Genomic DNA, 21,952 nt, shown 5'->3' with positions numbered 1-21,952 from the left:
AACGTGTAAATTATATAAGTTAAAACTTTTTATTCCTTTTTATTCCTTTTTATATTTTTATTAAAACTTTTTTTTATACTACAATTTTTATAAAAGGTTTACAAAACACTAAATACGTTAGGACGTTTTACTTTATATTTCAAAGTGCTTAATTTTAAAAGTACTTAATTTCAAATGACCATACGCAATCCACGCATTCTGAACACGTGATCTTCTGCAATGCCCACATGTAAAACAGACACTCCTACCTCGGTAATAAACACTGAGATGTTAGTCCCGTCCGAATCCGTACATGAAATCACAGACGTAGGTTGATAAGAATTGTAACTCAAACGTCGTTTGGAAAACTAGTCCCGTCTGAATAGGGCTTTTGTGAGGTTTCTACAGCTTCTATAGTATCAGAGTCTATACATTATTTTCTCAACACATTCTCACTAACAACTCGTCTGGATGCTTTGTCAGGACTGCTTGGTGTCACTTTTTAACACACTGGGACCCCTCAGTGTTCAAAAACTATTAAAAACTCTCAGTCTCTCTCACATACACACCAGCCAGGATGATTCTTACTGGTCCACTTACTTGAGTTTGTCCAGTGTGCAGTCTGGATGGTTCATTGCATCAGAGAGCAGCTTCACTCCTGATTCTCCTGGGTGATTGTAGCTCAGATCCAGCTCTCTCAGGTGTGAAGGGTTTGAACTCAGAGCTGAAGCCAGAGCAGCACAACCTTCTTCTGTCACCAAACACTGAGATAATCTACAACAACAGTAAGTGTTCATGTCAGTGTGCTTCATTTTTAGAGAATATACACACACTACGATAAACAACACGGCTCTTCAAACCATCAATTATCTTTACAAGGACCTCTGATTGATTACAATTAGTGATGTTGATATTACCCAATTTCAAAATTGACCATGATTATAATGGTCACGTTATTAAACAGTAAGAATTTGGAAGCTATGTTTAAAAAAAAAAAACATTTAAATGAGTCTTTCAGACTTGTGTGTGGCGTGCCCTCTGTCTGGATACTCTGTGAGGCTGTTGCTATAGTAGCTGAGTTCACTAGGTGATTGTCTAGGTAAGGCAGGGTGTGTGCAAATCAACTTTCAGCGCATGTGAAACTCTCAAATTGAAAACATGGTGGAACAATGCAATCTCTTGTACTTGCAGAAGAAGCAAATTAAATAAGCTATTGGGGCATTTTGGCTCTCTAAACATGATTCAGGAATAGTTGAAGAAAGGTATGCAATATGCAAAACATTCAGATGAAAAGTGTCAGCAAAAGCAGCGAACACTTCTAATATGTACAGCACCTGAGGGATCATCACCATCCACAACCAGATGAAGGTAATAATTTTACAAACATAATAAATAGCCTGTTACTAACTCCTATCAAATAATTGCTATGAGCTTTGTTATTTTGATAAGAACAAGGTCTTAACTTTCAGATTAAACATTTTGACCCTCTTTAATGCATCTGACAGATCACTTATACTTTATCACCACATATCTGTTTAAGTGGAAACATGGAGCACACCTGAACTGATCATCTCTGCATCTGTGCATCTCTGCACCTGAACTGATCATCTCTGCATCTCTGCACCTGAACTGATCATCTCTGCACCTGAACTGATCATTTCTGCACCTGAACTGATCATCTCTGCATCTCTGCACCTGAACTGATCATCTGTGCATCTGTGCATCTCTGTATCTGAACTGATCATCTCTGCATCTGTGCATCTCTACACCTGAACTGATCATCTGTGTATCTGTGCATCTCTACACCTGAACTGATCATCTCTGCATCTCTGCACCTGAACTGATCATCTGTGCATCTCTGCACCTGAACTGATCATCTCTGTATCTGTGTATCTCTGCACCTGAACTGATCATCTCTGTATCTGTGCATCTCTGTATCTGAACTGATCATCTCTGCATCTGTGCATCTCTGCACCTGAACTGATCATCTCTGTATCTGTGCATCTCTGCACCTGAACTGATCATCTCTGTATCTGTGCATCTCTGTATCTGAACTGATCATCTGTGTATCTGTGCATCTCTACACCTGAACTGATCATCTCTGCATCTGTGCATCTCTGCACCTGAACTGATCATCTGTGTATCTGATCATCTCTGCACCTGAACTTATCATCTCTGTATCTGTGCATCTCTGCACCTGAACTGATCATCTCTGTATCTGTGCATCTCTGCACCTGAACTTATCATCTCTGTATCTGTGCATCTCTGCACCTGAACTTATCATCTCTGTATCTGTGCATCTCTGCACCTGAACTGATCATCTCTGTATCTGTGCATCTATACACCTGAACTGATCATCTCTGTATCTGTGCATCTCTGCACCTGAACTGATCATCTGTGTATCTGTGCATCTCTGCACCTGAACTGATCATCTGTGTATCTGTGCATCTCTGCACCTGAACTGATCATCTGTGTATCTGTGCATCTCTGCACCTGAACTTATCATCTCTGTATCTGTGCATCTATACACCTGAACTGATCATCTCTCTGCATCTGTGCATCTCTGTATCTGAACTGATCATCTCTGCATCTGTGCATCTCTGCACCTGAACTGATCATCTCTGTATCTGTGCATCTCTGCACCTGAACTTATCATCTCTGTATCTGTGCATCTCTGCACCTGAACTTATCATCTCTGTATCTGTGCATCTCTGCACCTGAACTTATCATCTCTGTATCTGTGCATCTCTGCACCTGAACTGATCATCTCTGTATCTGTGCATCTATACACCTGAACTGATCATCTCTGTATCTGTGCATCTCTGCACCTGAACTGATCATCTGTGTATCTGTGCATCTCTGCACCTGAACTGATCATTTGTGTATCTGTGCATCTCTGCACCTGAACTGATCATCTGTGTATCTGTGCATCTCTGCACCTGAACTTATCATCTCTGTATCTGTGCATCTATACACCTGAACTGATCATCTCTCTGCATCTGTGCATCTCTGTATCTGAACTGATCATCTCTGCATCTGTGCATCTCTGCACCTGAACTGATCATCTCTGTATCTGTGCATCTATACACCTGAACTGATCATCTCTCTGCATCTGTGCATCTCTGTATCTGAACTGATCATCTCTGCATCTGTGCATCTCTGCACCTGAACTGATCATCTCTGTATCTGTGCACCTCTGCACCTGAACTGATCATCTCTGTATCTGTGCATCTATACACCTGAACTGATCATCTCTCTGCATCTGTGCATCTCTGTATCTGAACTGATCATCTCTGCATCTGTGCATCTCTGCACCTGAACTGATCATCTGTGTATCTGTGCATCTCTGCACCTGAACTGATCATCTGTGTATCTGTACATCTCTGCACCTGAACTGATCATCTCTCTGCATCTGTGCATCTCTGCACCTGAACTGATCATCTCTGCATCTGTGCATCTCTGCACCTGAACTGATCATCTCTGCATCTGTGCATCTCTGCACCTGAACTGATCATCTGTGTATCTGTGCATCTCTGCACCTGAACTGATCATCTGTGTATCTGTACATCTCTGCACCTGAACTGATCATCTCTGCACCTGAACTGATCATCTCTGTATCTGTGCATCTCTGCACCTGAACTAATCATCTCTGCACCTGAACTAATCATCTCTGCACCTGAACTGATCATCTCTGCACCTGAACTGATCATCTCTGCACCTGAACTGATCATCTGTCTATCTGTGCATCTCTGCACCTGAACTGATCATCTCTGCATCTGAACTGATCATCTCTGTATCTGAACTGATCATCTGTGTATCTGTGCATCTCTGCACCTGAACTGATCATCTCTGCACCTGAACTGATCATCTGTGTATCTGTGCATCTCTGCACCTGAACTGACCATCTCTGCATCTGAACTGATTATCTCTGTATCTATGCATCTCTGCACCTGAACTGATCGCTGTACTTCTAGATTGTTACAAACACTACCTTTGAAAATCCTCTCATCTGCCACAGGTCTCCCTCATCTGAGTATTAACAGTATTAACTGAGTACTGACTACAAATCCCAGAATTCACATACCTGGACTGATTGCACAAACACCTGTTCCCCATTTCATGGACTATTTAAAGGGATAGTTCAGGATTTTAGACATGAATCTCTATAGCTTCCCCATAAGCAGTGTGGTGCATTGACCATGACTTACCCCCGACAGCGTCCTGTGAGCCGAGCTCCGGTCCAGTTTTGGTCAAGATGAAATTAGTCCGGCAAGTTTGCTGGGGTCACGGCAATAAAGCTTTTTTCTTCTCAAATCAATATGTGTTCAAAAGAGTGATATATTTGCAGCACAAAACCGCTGTCTATGGAGAGGTCAGACCTCGTAATGGCTTGGCACTATTTTCTTCCCCGTCATATCACTGCGCGCTGCCGCTACCTACAGCCAGCTGGGAGCCGCGCACGTGTCACTTTGTTTACAGCTCGTAAAGAGAACGATAACATGTCTGACTACAGCAGCGACGATGACAACATTGACTTCGACACACAGCCAAAAGGATATCTTTACGAAGCTTCTTTATCTTCGCCAGTTTGGTGTTCACATTGAAGCCCAGAGCAATGAGCCAAAGTCGCCTCAGAGCAACATCTGCCACAGGAAATCTTTGAAATGTGTGAGGAGAAAGCGCCACATCTTTGTTTGTACAGTCCGGATAGTCACAAGTCCGCACCATTTTCTACAAAGCTTGTACAAACTGATCGCTCTTGGTGAGTAGCTATGTTAGCTCGTTCGTGTAGCTGTTCTGAGCACGTAAACACTGCTGTAAACACTGCCGAACAACTGAAAAAGTGGTGTGCGCCTGCGCAGCTCGCAGCTGGCTGTAGGTAGCGGCAGCGCGCAGTGATATGACGGGGGAGAAAATAGTGCCAAGCCATTACGAGGTCTGACCTCTCCATAGACAACGTTTTAGTGACGCAAATATATCACTCTTTTGAACACATATTGATTTGAGAAGAAAAAAGCTTTATTGCCGTGACCCCAGCAAACTTGCCGGACTAATTTCATCTTGACCAAAACTGGACCGGAGCTCGGCTCACAGGACGCTGTCGGGGGTAAGTCATGGTCAATGCACCACACTGCTTATGGGGAAGCTATAGAGATTCATGTCTAAAATCCTGAACTATCCCTTTAAGCTCTGAGCACATTAGGCTCAGTGCAAAGTCTTGTTTTTGTCGGCGATTTCTCAAAACCTGTCGCCGAGCCAAAATCGGGGCTAAAATCATGCAGTCTGAACTCGGCATAAGGCTAAGTGCAAAGTCTTGTTTTGCCGTGGCTAACATTTCTGAGCATTTTTCCCAAAACTGATCAATTCATCGATTTAGCGATTCGTACTGACCATCTCATTCGCTCTCAAAAACCAAACAGATTCTCTAACCCTCTTCACTAAGCAAACTTCCCTATGGATGACACTGAACCCATGCAGGATGAACTCATCAGTCCACAGGGGAGCAGGAACGCTGCATCAGGGAACATCTATGTCTGTATTGCAGTCAAGCAGGACATCTGAGAGCAAACTGCCCAACTTGACTATCACAACAGTAAACTCCGAGGGTGAGTACTAGGGATGGAGAAACAAAGCTTCTTGAATCTTTGAAGCTTTTCTTTGATTGTTTCGGGAAAAGCTTTGAAGCATCAGCAGTGTCAAACTGTGGCAGGTCAAATTTATAGCAGCCATAAACCAGAGTGCGCAGCGTCATTGTTTCATCCATTAAGCACAAATAAAAGCCTGACAACGCTAAATATTCAGTTTTCTGATAGTATAATTGACATATTTAAGTGTGGCAGTAAATTAAAGTGTCATTACACTTCATGTAAATGTAAAGATAATGTTAAGTAACTGTAAAGATAATGTTCTCTATGAGTACCATCATAACTACGGCCCGACTTGACTCGGACCCTACTTGTGTGTAGTTGGAATTCTACACAGAGAGCAAACATGCTTTTACCTCAACCGTTCCCCTCACAATCCAGTCATCATTGGTCTACCTTTTCTTCAGAGACACAAATCACATACGTTAGTAACTGTCAGTATTGCACACAGCAAATTTTTTTGGACAACCCACCGCATGCCTTCTACAGCCACTACCCATTCCTCGATAACCTCGGTCACACATTGCTATTGGTTTTTGTCACTGAATTCCTGGCCTCCCAAGGTAACACCATTATATTAACAGTCATTGGTCAGTTTTCTAAAGCACGTCGATTAATACCTCTACCCAAGCTCCCAACAGCTTTCGAAACAGCAGAATATCTCTTCCACTACGTGTTTCACTATTATCGACTACCTGAAGATATTGTCTCAGTTCATATCTCAGGTCTGGACAAGGTTTCTCAGAATATACTGTCAGCAGAATTAGTCGGACTTGAGCCGCTTCTTACCCTGGGCAGAATATGCTCAAAATTCCCTTCAGAAACCCTCCACTGGCATTACCCCTTTCCAATGTGTCCTGGGATTTCAACACCTTTTATTTCAGTGGTCAGGGGGACCCTCTGAGTTACCGGCCGTTGACGACTGGCTCTGACATAGCGAGACGGTATGAAACCAAGCACACATCCAACTTCTGGGTAAGGCGGAGTGAACTGCGATGCTAATCGAGTCTCATGAATGCACAGTCTGCACAAAATACCAGAAGCCAATGTCAGGATTTTCATTAAGTAACAAATTAAATTTCGATTTGTTTTTCACCAAACACTATCATACACCCCTAGAACACTTGGAATATATGACACGTCACATGGGACCTTTCTGTGATACTTTTGCATCTTTTTTTAAGCTTGATTCTGGTCGCTATTCACTCCCGTTATGTCGATGAGCATGAGCGTGATATTTTATTTTAAATCTCCTTCTGTGGTCCGAAAAAAAAGGACATACTGCATTAGAAGAACACCAAGGTGATTACATTATGACTTTTATTATTAACTCTTTCCACACCATTACGTGTCTTCTGAAAGAGTTCTGAATCTCCTGAACAAAACACAAAGATTCAGAAACAAGGGATATCATATGTAATCATATGCATATGTGAAATAACGCGATCACCAACATTAAACAGCATATAAATCAAAACCGCCTAATGTTACTGAACTAAATGTCGATTCAGGATGAGCTATAGGCCCGTGCAAGCATTAGGGGTGTTGATGGACTTGATCTACTCCATCTGTGTTTTGATCATTGTTCTGAATTCGATCTGGATGTGGTCTTTGACAAAAACGTTATCGTAACCCCCCCTCAGATCTGATAAAATCAGAACCAGAGCTTCTGCTCCTATATTGTATGGAAGCATATCGGTAGCAATATTCAATTTGAAACATAATATGCAAAATGACAATGAAATATGTAAAATGGTAATGCATTTCTGTATATACATTTACATTTTCCATTACATTTGTGCAACATTTGGTGCAAAATTAAAATTAAATTATATAATTTACATTTGCCATTTAATACACTAGGTTTAATATGTAAATTAAATGCATATTTTAACGCTTTATTAGTTGCAAATTTAAAATGTATTACAGAAATGATAAGATTTGTATAAGATGTTCAGGCAGACGTTAGTGCAGAGAGGAGACCCTGAAGCGGAATGAATGATCATCGTCAGAAGAGCCGAGTGGTGCTGTAAAAGAGGTTTATGTTTTAAAGAAAAACGTCCATTGGACAAGCTAGATATTGTGGGGAGCATACAAATGCCTGTATGGAGCAGAAATGAAACATTAATGCTCTGCTGTTGTTGTCTGATGCTGGACTGTGTAAATGATGGTTTCATTTTTATATAATATGTGACCCCTATGGAAGGCATTTTCTGCCAAATTTAAATAAATAAATTAAATTATTAAAATGAAAATTAAAACCAGATTAACAATTTCATTACAGAAAACAGTACGCAAAAAAATGTGACAAAATTGCGAATGAAATTAAATGATTTCATTTTCACAGCATTATCCCTGTCAAATTGAAAAATAAAATGAAATGCAATTGGTGATTTCACATTTCATTTCCACTACAGTCTCGAGGCAAGACTGCCAATATTAAAATGAAAAGCCAAACGTGAAAAAGAAACTACAAATACAGTTTTTACAATGTTCTTTAGTAACGCTCACGCAATAATAGTGACACAATTCAAATACAAATGTAAATTTTCGTTTTCATTTTAATTCCTCTTTTATTTAACAGTTTTCATTTTCGTTTTCATTTTCAAAGACAACCTGTATGCAAATTATATGTTAATGCGTGGGTGTGGCTTATTCTAGTAACGGCTCTGAGACACGCCTTCTGTAAAGCCAAGTCATCGTCCCGTGTGCATGAGTTGGATGTGTGAAACAAAATTATTTAAATGTGATTATATTGTAATCGAGACGTGCCTAACAACAAGGGCGTTGTTAGGCACGACACGAATATGAAACATTGGCCGAGGTCCTCGGTTAAAGCCATTGGGTATTAATGTCTGGCTATAATTGTTGTAGAAATTGTGTTACTAAGACTTCTGTACACCCAAATAGTTGAATTTCCAAAACAGCCTAATACATGAATGAACCTCATCGTCGATTATGGTCTAGTCTAACATCATAACTAACATGGTCAGGCTGGTTGTTTCCACGGTCTAATGCTGCGGCAGCTTCCCGCAAAAGCTCACTAACAGATTTCGCCATATCTCGTCGTCTCGATTACAATATAATCACATTTAAATAATTTCGTTTCACACATTCAACTCATGCACACGGGACGATGACTTAAGCCTGTTTTATACTTCTGCGTCGGACCTATACGTCGAAGCCTCTACGCTGTAGAAGGCGTGTCTCAGCGCCGTTACTAGAATAAGCCACACCCACTCATTAACATATAATTTGCATGCAGGTTGTCTTTGAAAATGAAAATGAAAACTGTGAAATAAAAGAGGAATTAAAATGAAAACGAAAATTTACATTTGTATTTGAATTGTGTCACTATTATTGCGTGAGCGTTACTAAAGAACATTGTAAAAACTGTATTTGTAGTTTCTTTTTCACGTTTGGCTTTTCATTTTAATATTGGCAGTCTTGCCTCGAGACTGTAGTGGAAATGAAATGTGAAATCACCAATTGCATTTTATTTTTCAATTTGACAGGGATAACGCTGTGAAAATGAAATCATTTTATTTCATTCGCAATTTTGTCACATTTTTTGCGTACTGTTTTCTTTAATGAAATTGTTAATCTGGTTTTAATTTTCATTTTAATCATTTAATTTATTTATTTAAATTTGGCAGAAAATGCCTTCCATAGACTCGCCTGTGAAACCCCGGCTAAAGTCGCAGAATCGAATTATAAGTTAACGAGCTTCAAAGTAGTCATAGCCATAAAAATGACAAAAATAGGCCATGTGTGTTTATTGCTGTAAATGATAGATTATACCAATGGTTTTGAGATGCAATACTTACATTTTCATTTATAACATGATAAATACTGAAATTAATGATTTTATTGACACTACGTTATACTTTTACGCAAAAAAAAAAAAAAAACCGGACGTGGGCTTCCTAAACATTGATTTCATTCATCTCTCGGTTTATTTCGCGCAACAACACTGCTGATTCTTATATCATTCAGTCTAGGAACTTCTTTTCTATGTCTTTTCTATTAGAAAGAGTAAAAACAGACGAGCAGTAATCAGGTCAACACAATGAAAAAAAAAGGAGATGTAAGCCACGTTTAGATGTCTGAGGTGATTTGTTTCTTGTCATAGCCAATATTTTAAGAACTGCTTATTTGTTTTGTAGCTCAGTATTCTGCCAGTAATATTAAACTTATTTTAAGGACGTTTTTGGCCTGCTACATGTTATTTGCTGGATGGTAATGCGTTGTTTTGACATCTGACATGGCGACACCGAAGCATGAGCAGGAACGGAAAATAGCTGCTTGCTATAAACAGCTTGCTTGATATTAATCTCGGTGGAATTGCCCCAAATTATGATTTAACCGGTTTTGTGTGTGAGTAAATGATGACAGAATTGTAGTTTTTGGGTAAACTATCCTTTAAAATTGTATTTATTTATTTATTTTTTACTCCAGTGTAGCAACAATGACATCCTGACCAGCTGCTTTTCACATTAAGTGAATCATGAGGGTGTCGAACACATCGTCTTTGTCCTTAGGAAGACGAGCTCTGTTTATTATTACTCCCTACGGGGCAATTCACCAGCACCAGTGTGACCGACTGGGATTCCCCCCAGCTCAGCGTGAACTTCTCATGACTTTACAGCCTCGTGACATCCCAACGCGCACACACACACACACACTTTGGACTTTGAAACAGATATTCCCCCACATAACAAGCCACTAAATGTTGGTATGTATTCCTGTGTTTCTCAAGTGTCGTCACTTGCCATAACGGAAACACTGACAATTTTATTGTGTGTTTAATCAAACTTTATTTGTGTGTAATGATGCATATGAATGTAACGTTATGTGTGTCCTATATTTACTTGTCATCCTTGGTATCTGTCTGACCGTCCTGTTTTAATTCAACCAGTCACACATAGGAGATTACAGTAAGATGTATTGTTCTGTGTGTACAATCTTAAGAGGAAATATGAATTCTTTCTCTCATAAGACACATGGTCAAGGTAGGCGTGTCTTCTCCACACAAAGAAACTTTTTCCCGCTTCAGATCAGATCATCTAATTTGCTGTTGTTCCAAAAAGAGGGCGTAAACAGATGTCTTTTAAAAAGAAGAGACCTCCTCATCTCTCTCTCAACTCTCAACTTGCTCCCGCTCTGACCTTTTTCTCCCCGGCGCAGCGCTCCTCCTCCCAACGGAACCAGCTGGACCAGGCCTTGCCTTGGCCTCTGGGACGCATACCCCGCATCATGTAGAAGCTGCCGTTCTTTTGCAACTAAGCTCATACGTGCCTTTCCCCTCCAAAAGGGAAACGATCTGAACTTTCTCGGTAACGTTAAATTCAAGTGAACGACCCAGAAGACGAAGCTAGACCAAAGAGTATAGAAGCCCAAGAGGCGAAACTCTGTTGTGTTATGGGTAACAGTCTGTAGATGGCGCTGCGGAGGCACGTCTGCCATTATGGACTGAAAGCTGCTGAAATCGTTAGTGCCAGTCAATGGCAAAATCCATTTTAGTAGGTGTTATAGTTCATGTGTGCACTTGCTAGATTGCACATCTTTTTTGTACATTTCCGCCTGTAATAGGACATTCATAGATTGTTCATAGACATTCATAGACATTCATAGAATCATTTTTCGTGCCATTGAAACGTTCACTGTGCACTTTCACTGAAGATGTTGAAAAAACAATTATGGTCTTGCTTCTATGGTATTGCTTCTATGGTATTGCTTACTAATTTCAAAATCAACATTTGAATAAATATCTTGTGCCTATATATTATTTCATGAATTTCTGTTATTCATATAACAAGGAAAATGTATAAAGGAACATAAATATAGATAGATTAAAGGTTTGCAGTAATTTTATAATTGTATCTTTGCAAACCGTAAGTGGTAGGCTAATGAAGCCAATTCGGTGGAGGACGTACCCTTACTAAAAAGTACTATAGGAATCTTATAGTATTTTGGGACAAAATATTATAGTAATCTTATAGGAATACTATAGTAATTTGGGACATAGCCTACTACAGAAGTACGATAAGACTACAATATAAATACTATAGCAGCTTTAAAATATTATTACAGAACATCACAGAAGTATGTTATGTTCTGTAATACCTCTATAATATCCTAGAGCCGCTATAGTATTTCTATAGTAGTCTTATAGTACTTCTATAGTAATATTTTGTCCCAAAATACTATTTTCCTAAGGGTAATTAGGCCATCCATAACCAACACATAGACGTATATTTTCTGTCATTTAACGTCGGTCATCCTCATTAATGTATTTTAAATAGTTTTCATATTTAGATATGACGGCCAGAAAAAATTAAGTTTTGTTAAGTTTTTGTTATGTTAAGTTTTTCAGTGCCATTGACTACCATTATTTTTCGGCGTTTTCCTTCAGTTTTCAGTCCATAATGGCGGCCGCGCCGTCACGTCATGGGGGCAACTGTTGCTATGGAGCGTTCTATTGAGTTTCGCCTCTTGGGCTTCTATACTCTTTGGCTAGACGCAAACCAGCCGGACACGCGTTCCAGCATCACACTGAAAGAGTACAACATCTCGCAAGTATCTCTCTCTCTAACAGCTGATTCCTGGTGTCTAGCTCGTAGGTCTGTGAATTAAGTTACCCTCTATCTCTTTCTTTCTTTCTTTCTTTCTTTCTTTCTTTCTTTCTTTCTTTCTTTCTTTCTTTCTTTCATGTCATTCATTCCGATCACGTCATGTTTGTTTAAATGTTTGTTTGTTTTATTGTTTGCATTTTACGTACATTTATATTTGTAGCTTATATAATCTCTAGTGTGTGCCATTTTATTAATAAACCCATTTATATTTTTAATTGTCTCTGTGTTTAAAAACCCACCTTATAAGTCAATGAAATCAAAGATCTAAGCTACAAGCTCGATATTATAGACTACCTTGAGTAGTTTTTAATTCATAAACTTAGAAAGTTTAATGTTCGTGGCCAGAAGATAAACTTTCTTGGAGTTTGTAAATAGGGATACCACTTCTTAACTGTGATAATCTTACATTTATTCACTGGACGAATGATTGATGACCAGACCAGTTACAGAACAAGGTAATCTTGATAATTGATAAAGTAAATGTACATGCGATTTCTGAATTATTATGACCATGAGTAATGATTATTAATATTTCAAAAATTCCCTATATCCTTGAGCTAATTCGCATTTACCCAGAGTCGTTTATGTTACACCAGATTTACTCAATGTTACACTGTGGGCCAGTAAGAGAATGAGAAATGTTTATGTTATTTAATTGATATATTATTGACATTTTTTTCACTGATATTACATTTTACTAATAAAGTTATACATTAAATCATTCCATTGAATTGACATGGTAAATGTTGCTACGATCAAGCTCTTGTGGTAACCCCATTCGTTTCAATGTTTTTATGCTTTTAGCTTTTTGGACATGCACATCATAATAAATAGACCTGTTTTACAAAACTTTAAGAATTTTTCCACCAATGTCTCATATATCACTAAAAAGGGGAGAATCTCAGCTTTAATGTGTTATATGGCACATATGCAGGATAACTACGGATCAAATGTCAAAAATATGATTTTCTGAGCCCGAATTTGAGTAAATCTTTGACATGGCCTTACTCAGTCAATATTAAAGATATCAAGGTTATATTTTCACAGAATGTTCTTTACATTGTGTAGGATGATTTTATGTAGAAAACATTGAATCACAAAAAAATTACTTTAGCTGGGTTTTCACAGGCAGGGTCACATATATTCTCATTGTTTGATGTATGCTTATCTTTATTTAGGCCAAATTTAGGACATTTAGGCCAAAGTGGGCGAAGATAAAAATCTTAATTCAGTCAAGAGTAGTGAGTGTTTTTCTCTTTTGTTGTTTTATTAACATTAAAAGGATGAAATTAATGTAGAAATGTTTACCTGGCAAAGCTTCAAAGCACGAGCAAATAATTTGTGACAACTTTTGTGATTGCGAATAAGTGCAGTGTCCTGTGAGTGTAACTCTACCGCTGCATTAACATGTGATGTGAATGTACGTAGAGTTTTACAGTATTGGGACTGAGGCGCCAGAACTGCAGCTGATAGAATGTGTGCTGTAGCACGATACTATCATATTTCTTCAAAAGCAGATATGTCACACTGTACAGCCCTGCTTATGCTCATGCAAAGCCTCATTGATGTAATATTTTTTTATTGCAATGTTTTATGTTGAAATGTTTTTATTATTTATTAAAGAAAATTATGCAAATCATAACAACCTACTGTAAGCCTATTTAATTCTTAATAAAGAATTCTAAAACACAAATGCTGCCAACTAACATCGGTTAGCAAGTCCTGATCAATGTTTTAATTTAATTTATTTCACTGTTATGTTTCAGTTAATAAATCTATTAAAGGTGCTGTATGTAGTTTTTAGCGGCCTCTAGCGGTGATGTTTCAGATTGCAACCAATAAGTTTACAAGCGCGCGTGCTCGAATTTATGAGCGAGCACTGTGGGTACCGGCCAGACTGAGACGCAACCGGACGTAACACACAAAGCATCCCACAACATGCTGGAAACTCAGGTAAACTCTCACTGCAACGTTACAATAATAGGCTACTTTTATCAGCTTGACGTTGAACTAATGCTCTATGCTCGTACCATGATAAGTATGGAACCCTATCAACCGTGCTGAATTCTGTCACTGCAAGCACCACTTCACATTTTCTTCAGGAAATGTACATTCTAGGTTTGTAGATAAGGTTTCTCCATTATTCAAATGCCCTGCCGATGTTGATCCGTGTTTTTTACCCGAAGTTCATCCGATTCACGTCTGGCCTTACGAGCTTCAGCAGAAAAAAACTTTTTATTTTATTTTTTATCAATATGTGGAGTTTGTGTTGGAGTCTGTGTTTTGCTGGGCGCAGGTTGTTTCTTAGTGTTATCAAACATGTCATAAGAAGCATAAGTCATAAGTCCATGTCATAAGTTGCAGTGTCGTCGCTGTTTAGTGCAAAGTCAGTAGGCTAGACGAGGCGAGAGGCTCGGGAGCGCGCATGCAGGTGACGTCACTGGCGGTAAATCCGACCCGGGACCTTCACATAAAAATAAGAATACTTGCTGTCAGAGGTAATAGCAAAACCCGCAACGTGGATAATTTTAATGTGAGATTACAACCCCTTCACACACAGGCAATAAAAAAAGGATTCGTTTCTGTAGAAAAGCTACATACAGCACCTTTAACAAATTGAAATAACATGAAGTATAAGACAAATAATCTATGGACTAGGGATGCTCCGATCAGCATTTTTTGCCTCCGATACCGATTCTGATATCTGGGATTCAGTATCGGCCGATACCGATCACCGATCCGATACTAAAATAAAAACAGTGCTGAATTACCTAATAAACAGTATGCCTCACTGTGTGGAAGAGACTGGGATCATTCTTTTGTGAAAGGCACCAGGCAGGCTTGACTTAAACATTACTTTCTTAACTTTATGGGTGGTTCTGGATGGCTAAAATACACATTAATTGCGCAGATATTAACATAAATAAATACATGATATTCAATAAAAATAAAACAAAGCATGGATAAGATTTATTCATGTTTCTTTTTTATTTATTTTTAGCGATTTATTTTAAAACGGATGCTGCATTAATTGCGTTAAATATTTACCACTGAGTCTTCTCCTCCCATTTCTACCCGTGACGCTTATCCAACTTCCCAACTACTACCTGCGCAGACGTCAACAGCGCAACTGGGTTGTAGGTTGCCAGGTTGAGCTCACAAATGGGTTGAAATTTGTATGAAGTGTTGATTGTGTGAGTAGGATACGTTTAATACAAGATCTGGCAATCGGACAACCTTGGAATAATAAATTGATGTGGTTATTCATTTAACGAGGTTTGGGCCATACAAATTACGGGAGTTTCACGGGAGAAAAAAAAATGGGAGGGGGTGGGAGATGGGTGTGAAATACAGGAGACTCTGGGGGAAAACAGGAGTGTTGATAGGTATGCACGTTAGCTTGTTTGAACTGGAAACTGTTTACCTGCCGCCTGCGTTCGGCGCATGTTGCTAGCGCGTGATGTCACACACTTGCGCACATCATAGAATTACTGCGAGAGCGTTTAGAGAGCCGACTGCTTTGTAAGCTTTCGAATCGCTCTCACTGTAATTTGATGCCCCTACGGATCGGGCCCATTGTTACCGATACCCGATCTAAAATTTTATTCCATATCTGAGCCGATACCCGAAACAAATATCGGATTGGAGCATCCCTACTATTGACATGCATTGCCTTTAGAAAAATTGGGCACACAATGTTAAAGTTTAGCCTACTTTGCTTAAATTTGATGCAATAATAGAAGCCTACATTTGTTTCAGTTCTAAAGTTGTAATGTAATTTCAGTATTGTGATTATGAATTCGTTTAACTACTGTTTCACTTGAACTTATCTGTTACCAGCTCTCAATCACTCTCAATGAGCCGCAGCGCAGCGTCAGATTATGTAATAGAGATAATAAACTGACACTTTTCAAAGTCTGTGATTATAGTGCCACTTAGGGGTAAAAGGCAGCAAATACACATCCCCAATTTTACCGCCGTATGAAAAATTGGCATATTATTCTGGTTGAGTAACAAGTGTACTTTTAAGAATTCCATGTGCAGGCCCAAATCACTCTTTGCTATAGTTAACAATCTCACTAATCCAACACATGTTATTTCTGGCTCTGCAGTGCTTGTGAATAGCTTTTCTCAATTCTTTTCAGACACATTAAAGTCAATTGAATCCATTACCAAAGACACCAAAGTGACTCAAATGTTCATTTGATGTAAGCTGATTCAGCTCATTCAACAAACTCTCTCTGCTTTTACTCTGACTACCTCTGCTGCCACAAGTGATCTAATTATGAAGTCTAATTCCACGTCCTGCCAGCTTATATCTAATATCTAATTTACCATTCTTAAGCAAAATACTTGAAAAAGTTGTGGCTTCACAACTGAGATCATACTTAGATCCTAATGGTCTTTTTGAACCTTTTCAGTCAGGATTTCGCACATCTCTTAGTACTGAAACTGCTCTTCTTGGGGTGGTTAACAGTGGTGTGAAGTAACGAATTACAAATACTCACATTACTGTAATTAAGTAGTTTTTTTCAGAAATTTTACTTTTTTGAGTAGTTTAAAAATTGTGTAATTTTACTTTTACTTGAGTATATTTTAAGTTATGCATCGGTACTTTTACTCCACTACTTTCCTTCTGTTTGTGGTCGTTATTCGTTACATGCTTGTTTTAAAATTTTATTTTTATCCATCAACGTGATTGGATCGAGTAATCGGTCTCGTGACTGTCGTCAAATCAAATTCTGCATAGAAAACTTTAACTGCTAGCTAGCCTATCTGCTGTTACTCGTGGCTGCTGTGGAAGTGCATTCTCCAAGCATCAATTCAATAGAGATATCAGCGTCTTCCTCTAATATGCTAAGGTACATTTCACATTTCTGCTTATTATTATATTTATTGATTTGATTTAATTTGATTTAATTTTAATGACCACACAGCCAGGCTGGTGGAATTTGTTTTCAGTACAGCTCTTTAGTACAGATTCCAGCATTACATTAAACAATAAGCATTAAACATACAAAATAACATACATATACATACAGACATAAGGTTGGCCTATCTACAGGGACTGACATTTGATGTGAGGTTGGGGGTATTGTGTACAGTGTAAACTAACTCAAGTGCCGAGTTCATAATTCGGTGAATTCCCGCTCCCATTTACTTAATATATTATAGAGACGTGCGTCGCAAGTGTGCACTGCTGTCTCTCCCCGGGCTGTCGCGCTCGACATGCAGGAGTCACTTGCAAAAGTCAGCAGCTCGTTGCGCGTGGTGCGCGCTGTGAAGGTGTGTTGGGGACACTCTAAAACTGTGGAAAAACACCTTCTGTACTGAAATTGGAGGACCAGATTCAGTATGCAGTGCACATTATGAACCATGGCGTTAACTTGACCTGCGTTTCTGTCAGTGCGTGACTACAGCTCGTTAATAAATAAAAAATTTTGATTGATCCATTTCATACAATCCGCCTTCATTTAGCAAGTGCACTTGCGCAAAAACATTTGTTGTTGTGGATGCTGCTGATAAAACAGCTTCGCCAAGACTACAAAGAGATGCATTTGTCTGTGTGCTTTGTTTCTTTTGTAAAAGTTTCCCCGGATATAGGCTACTTCCCTATTTAATGCATAATTTTCCTTACAAATTATATTATCAGCATTACAATTTGAGTAAATATAGCTGTGTAAAATTTAAGGGATGATGCCACCCTTCTAGAACAATGTGCATTTACGTTTAAATTGTAACGTATTTAATGGCATGGAATTACAGTGTAATTACTAATTAGTGTTAGTTCACAGCTTTTTCAGTTGAGTAAGGTAAACTGATAATATTAGTGATTCTCATTTCTTTATCGAAACACAAAAACTGGTACCGTTTTGGAGAGAAATTAGGTATTTTTTCATCTCTCTATTTACCCCATCTCATGGTGTGTGATGCTTAACTATTGTATGAGTTTCTAAAGTTTTTTTTTAATTCTTTGCACAGTTATGAACATTGATATTTTATGTGCAACAAGCATGCTCAGGCTCAGTGGCCTTACGCCTAATTTTTAATGTTTTTTTTTTAAACAATATGATTTAAATGGTGATGAGTGTACTGTTTTGATGCATTTTAAAAAGATGAATGATATATATTCCTCAATCTTTATAATGTGAATTACAGTATGTACAATGCTTTTTTACTTTATGAATTGTAGTGCACAGTGCACAGGGGGTAGAATCCACAGCTCAGTACTCAAACTCATGAGTACTTTTAAATTAGCTACTTTTTTTACTCTTACTCAAGTAGTTTTTTGGACAAGTACTTTTTACTCTACTCGCACTACATTTTTTGGAATGTAATGGTACTATTACTTGAGTATGTTTTTTCAGTACTCTTTCCACCACTGGTGGTTAATGACATTCTTCTGTCCATGGATTCAGGGTTAATAAACAAGTGCTGGATTTGACACAGTCTCCCATTAAATACTCATATCTCGCCTTAGTGATATCGGCATCACTGGTTCAGCTCTTTCCTGGATCATTTCCTACATCAGCGACAGAAAGTATTATATCACTATAGGTCACTGCTCCGCTTACACTGGGTGTTCTTTAAGGTTCAGTTCTTGGCCCACTACTGTTCATCATATATCTATATCTACTTGGTGACCTCATATACATGCATGGACTTCAGTTTCATTGCTATGCTGATGACATTCAAATTTACCTCACCACCAGCTCTAATAGAGCATTCCCTGCCCGACTCACTTACTGCATGTATCAGGGATATCAAGCATTGGATGTCCCCGAATTTCCTCAAGTTAAATAATAACACAACTTAAATATTGATGATTGGTTCTGCTGCCTCAGTCAAAAGGATGGACCGGTCCTTTGATATTGACGGGGTTCATGTTAAGCCTTCTTCATCCATCTGTAACATTGGTGTTGTATTTGACTCAGCTCTTTTTGCTCTCTTATTTCTTCTATTGTTAAAAACTCTTTTTTCCATTTTCGTAATATTGCACATCTTCGAACTTCTCTATCTGATGCTGACACCTTAATTCATGCATCAATCGATTACAGTGTGTGTTCTCACATCAACCAGGCATTCTGCTCACGTTACTCCTCTGCTCAACACTGGTTACCCGTGGCATCACGTATTCACTTTAAGATATTACTTCTAACATTTAAGGCATTAAATGGTCTTGCACCTCCATATCCATCTGATCTACTTTACTCCTACCACCCTGCCCGGTGATTATTTAAATGGTGATGAGTGTACTGTTTTGATGCATTTTAAAAAGATGAATGATATATATTCTTCAATCTTTATAATGTGAATTACAGTATGATCACTTAGATCAGCTGAACTTTTTTTTTGTCCACTGTAGGTGGAAGTTCATTTTGTGTTAATGCTCCTAAATTATGGAATTCACTACCCCTTACACTTCGTTATATCTCATCTATGGCTACCTTCAAGACTCAGCTAAAAAACATATCTGTTTAACACGTACTTTGGATAATGTGGCTATATGTATCCTAATGGGTTTGCAGTGTGGATGTGTAAATGTATTGTAATGTACAATGTACAGCGACCTTGAGCTACAGAAAGGCGCTATATACATAAAACTTCTAAGTACCTCAAAATGTTGAGTTGACAGTTTGGATTATTCAGTCCAGCAGAGAGCACCTTCACTCCTGAATCCTGCAGGTCATTGTTACTCAGGTCCAGCTCTCTCAGGGAGGAGTTTGATGACTGTAGAACTGAAGCCACAACTTCACAGTGCTGATCAGTTAGATTACAGGCTGCTAATCTGAAGAAAAAAAAAGGAGTACTCTGGTTATAACCCTCATGGAATAAAAATATATTTTCATACATTTATGACCAATATATTAAGTACTTTAAATATATTGAAAAATATATGAAATAATATATTGCGTTAATAAATTACAATATAGTATATACAATATATAAACTATATTTACTATGTTACACTAATGTGTATTCACCTGAGTTACTTTCACTCAGTTGAGTTGTTTCTGCCACACAAAGTAATGAGTTGAGTTTGTGTGTAAAGTTAATTACTTAAGGGTGCAATGCTGAAAATATGTAAAGTCTAATTGGTCAAAACAAATTGTTGAGTTCAAAACTCTAGATTTGATTTTTTTCAACCACCCCTATTCATCAACCAATCAGATTCATGCATTCAACAGCCCCCCGTAGTATACATTTATATAAAGCAGACATTATTATTAATATTAATTAATGAATGAAAGTCAAACTCAAACCTCAGTTTGTTGAGTTGACAGTTTGGACTCTTCAGTCCAGCACAGAGTAGCTTCTGTCCTGAATCCTGCAGGTGATTGTTACTCAGGTCCAGCTCTCTCAGGGAGTTTGATGATTGTAGAACTGAAGCCACAACTTCACAGTGCTGATCAGTTAGATTACAGGCTGCTAATCTGGAAAAAAAAAAGAAAAAAAGAAAAAGGAGTACTCTGGTTATAACCCTCATGGAATAAAAATATATTTTCATACATTTATGACCAATATATTAACTAGTTTAAATCTGTTAATCTGAAAAAAGAGAGGACTCTTGTTAAAAGGTTATGATCAGTCAAGAGCTTGTTAATAATGGAGAAGCTTTTGCATACTGGAGAGACGTTAGAGAGCGGGAAGGCCTGGTTTGCACTTTTATTTTACATTACATGCACTTACATGTTCTTACAGTGTACTTACTCTAGAAAGTACTGGGTAATATAAGGTAACTGCATGGGTTAAGGTTAGGTTTAGGGGTAGGTTCATGGTTAGTACCTAGTTAGTACCCAGTTATTGTAATTACTATTATAACATATTAATTATTTTATGTAATAAGTACATAGTATGTACTAGAGGAAAAGGACTCTAAAATAAAGTGCTACCAAGGCCTGAAAACGGATGCCGAGGTTGCTTTGATTCCGCTCGATATGCAAATAACATTGTTTTTTTAGCTGTTTTAAAGAAACAAGGTATGATGTTGTTGTTGCTGAAGCACAGCCGTTTCATCAATCTTTACTCAAACTGTCTCATGCACCAGCTGTTAGATGTTGCGTGTGTACGGTAACCAGATTTCTCTTGGCGGCATACAAGATGGGATGTTTTCTGGGCCCTGTAGGTGTTCTGACATGCTCTGACATTTGTGCTTATTTCTGTTACTTGTGACATTTTCATGGCTAAAGTCTGATTACACTGTATTCAGCACAAACTCTGCTACAATAAAATGTCAGCAGCATGTATGTTAACGTTTGTAGCTCTGAGATAATGACGTTTATGTGTTGTTTGTGAAAAAATGTGGTTTGTGCAGACAACATCAGTGTTTCTGACGAGTTTTAGTGAAAGTGCAGAACGCAGTAAGTAAGTGATGGCTTAAAGGGGAGCCCTATTGACGATCTAAATAATAGTTTTGTTTTTCATGCTTCTAGAGGACCAGTGGTTACGTTCACACTGTAAGTGATAACTGCATTTAAATGTGGGAGTGAATCCGCTAAATTTGAGTCCTGTGAGACATGAAATTGCGATGATTGACATAGTAACCATAGCAACATTATGGCTTCTAATAATGTTATGATTTTTGTTACATTTACACTTTAGTCATGTTTACAAAACACCTTGCAGAATGTAACAGAACGTTATAGAAATAGTTATTTTTATTTATTTTTTTTAATAAGAAGGATCATAAAA

The 21,952-nt window shown here is 38.2% G+C and overlaps 1 protein-coding gene across 2 annotated transcripts in view; it reads right to left on the bottom strand.

Annotated features, from left to right (window-relative positions):
- LOC307171074 (NACHT, LRR and PYD domains-containing protein 3-like) overlaps positions 1-21,952 on the bottom strand; it is a 75,168-nt gene that overhangs the window by 30,134 nt on the left and 23,082 nt on the right. For both annotated transcript variants that reach the window (XM_079892453.1, XM_079892452.1), the window contains exons 4-6: positions 20,524-20,694; positions 19,875-20,048; positions 580-753 (exon numbers count right to left, since the gene is read on the bottom strand). In XM_079892453.1, coding sequence (XP_079748579.1) covers positions 580-753; positions 19,875-20,048; positions 20,524-20,694 — 519 coding nt within the window. The remainder of the gene's footprint in view (positions 1-579; positions 754-19,874; positions 20,049-20,523; positions 20,695-21,952) is intronic.

This window comes from Squalius cephalus, assembly GCF_949319135.1.
Source record: "Squalius cephalus genome assembly, chromosome: 1".
NCBI lineage: Eukaryota > Metazoa > Chordata > Actinopteri > Cypriniformes > Leuciscidae > Squalius > Squalius cephalus.
This window is presented reverse-complemented; position numbering and strand designations above follow the sequence as displayed.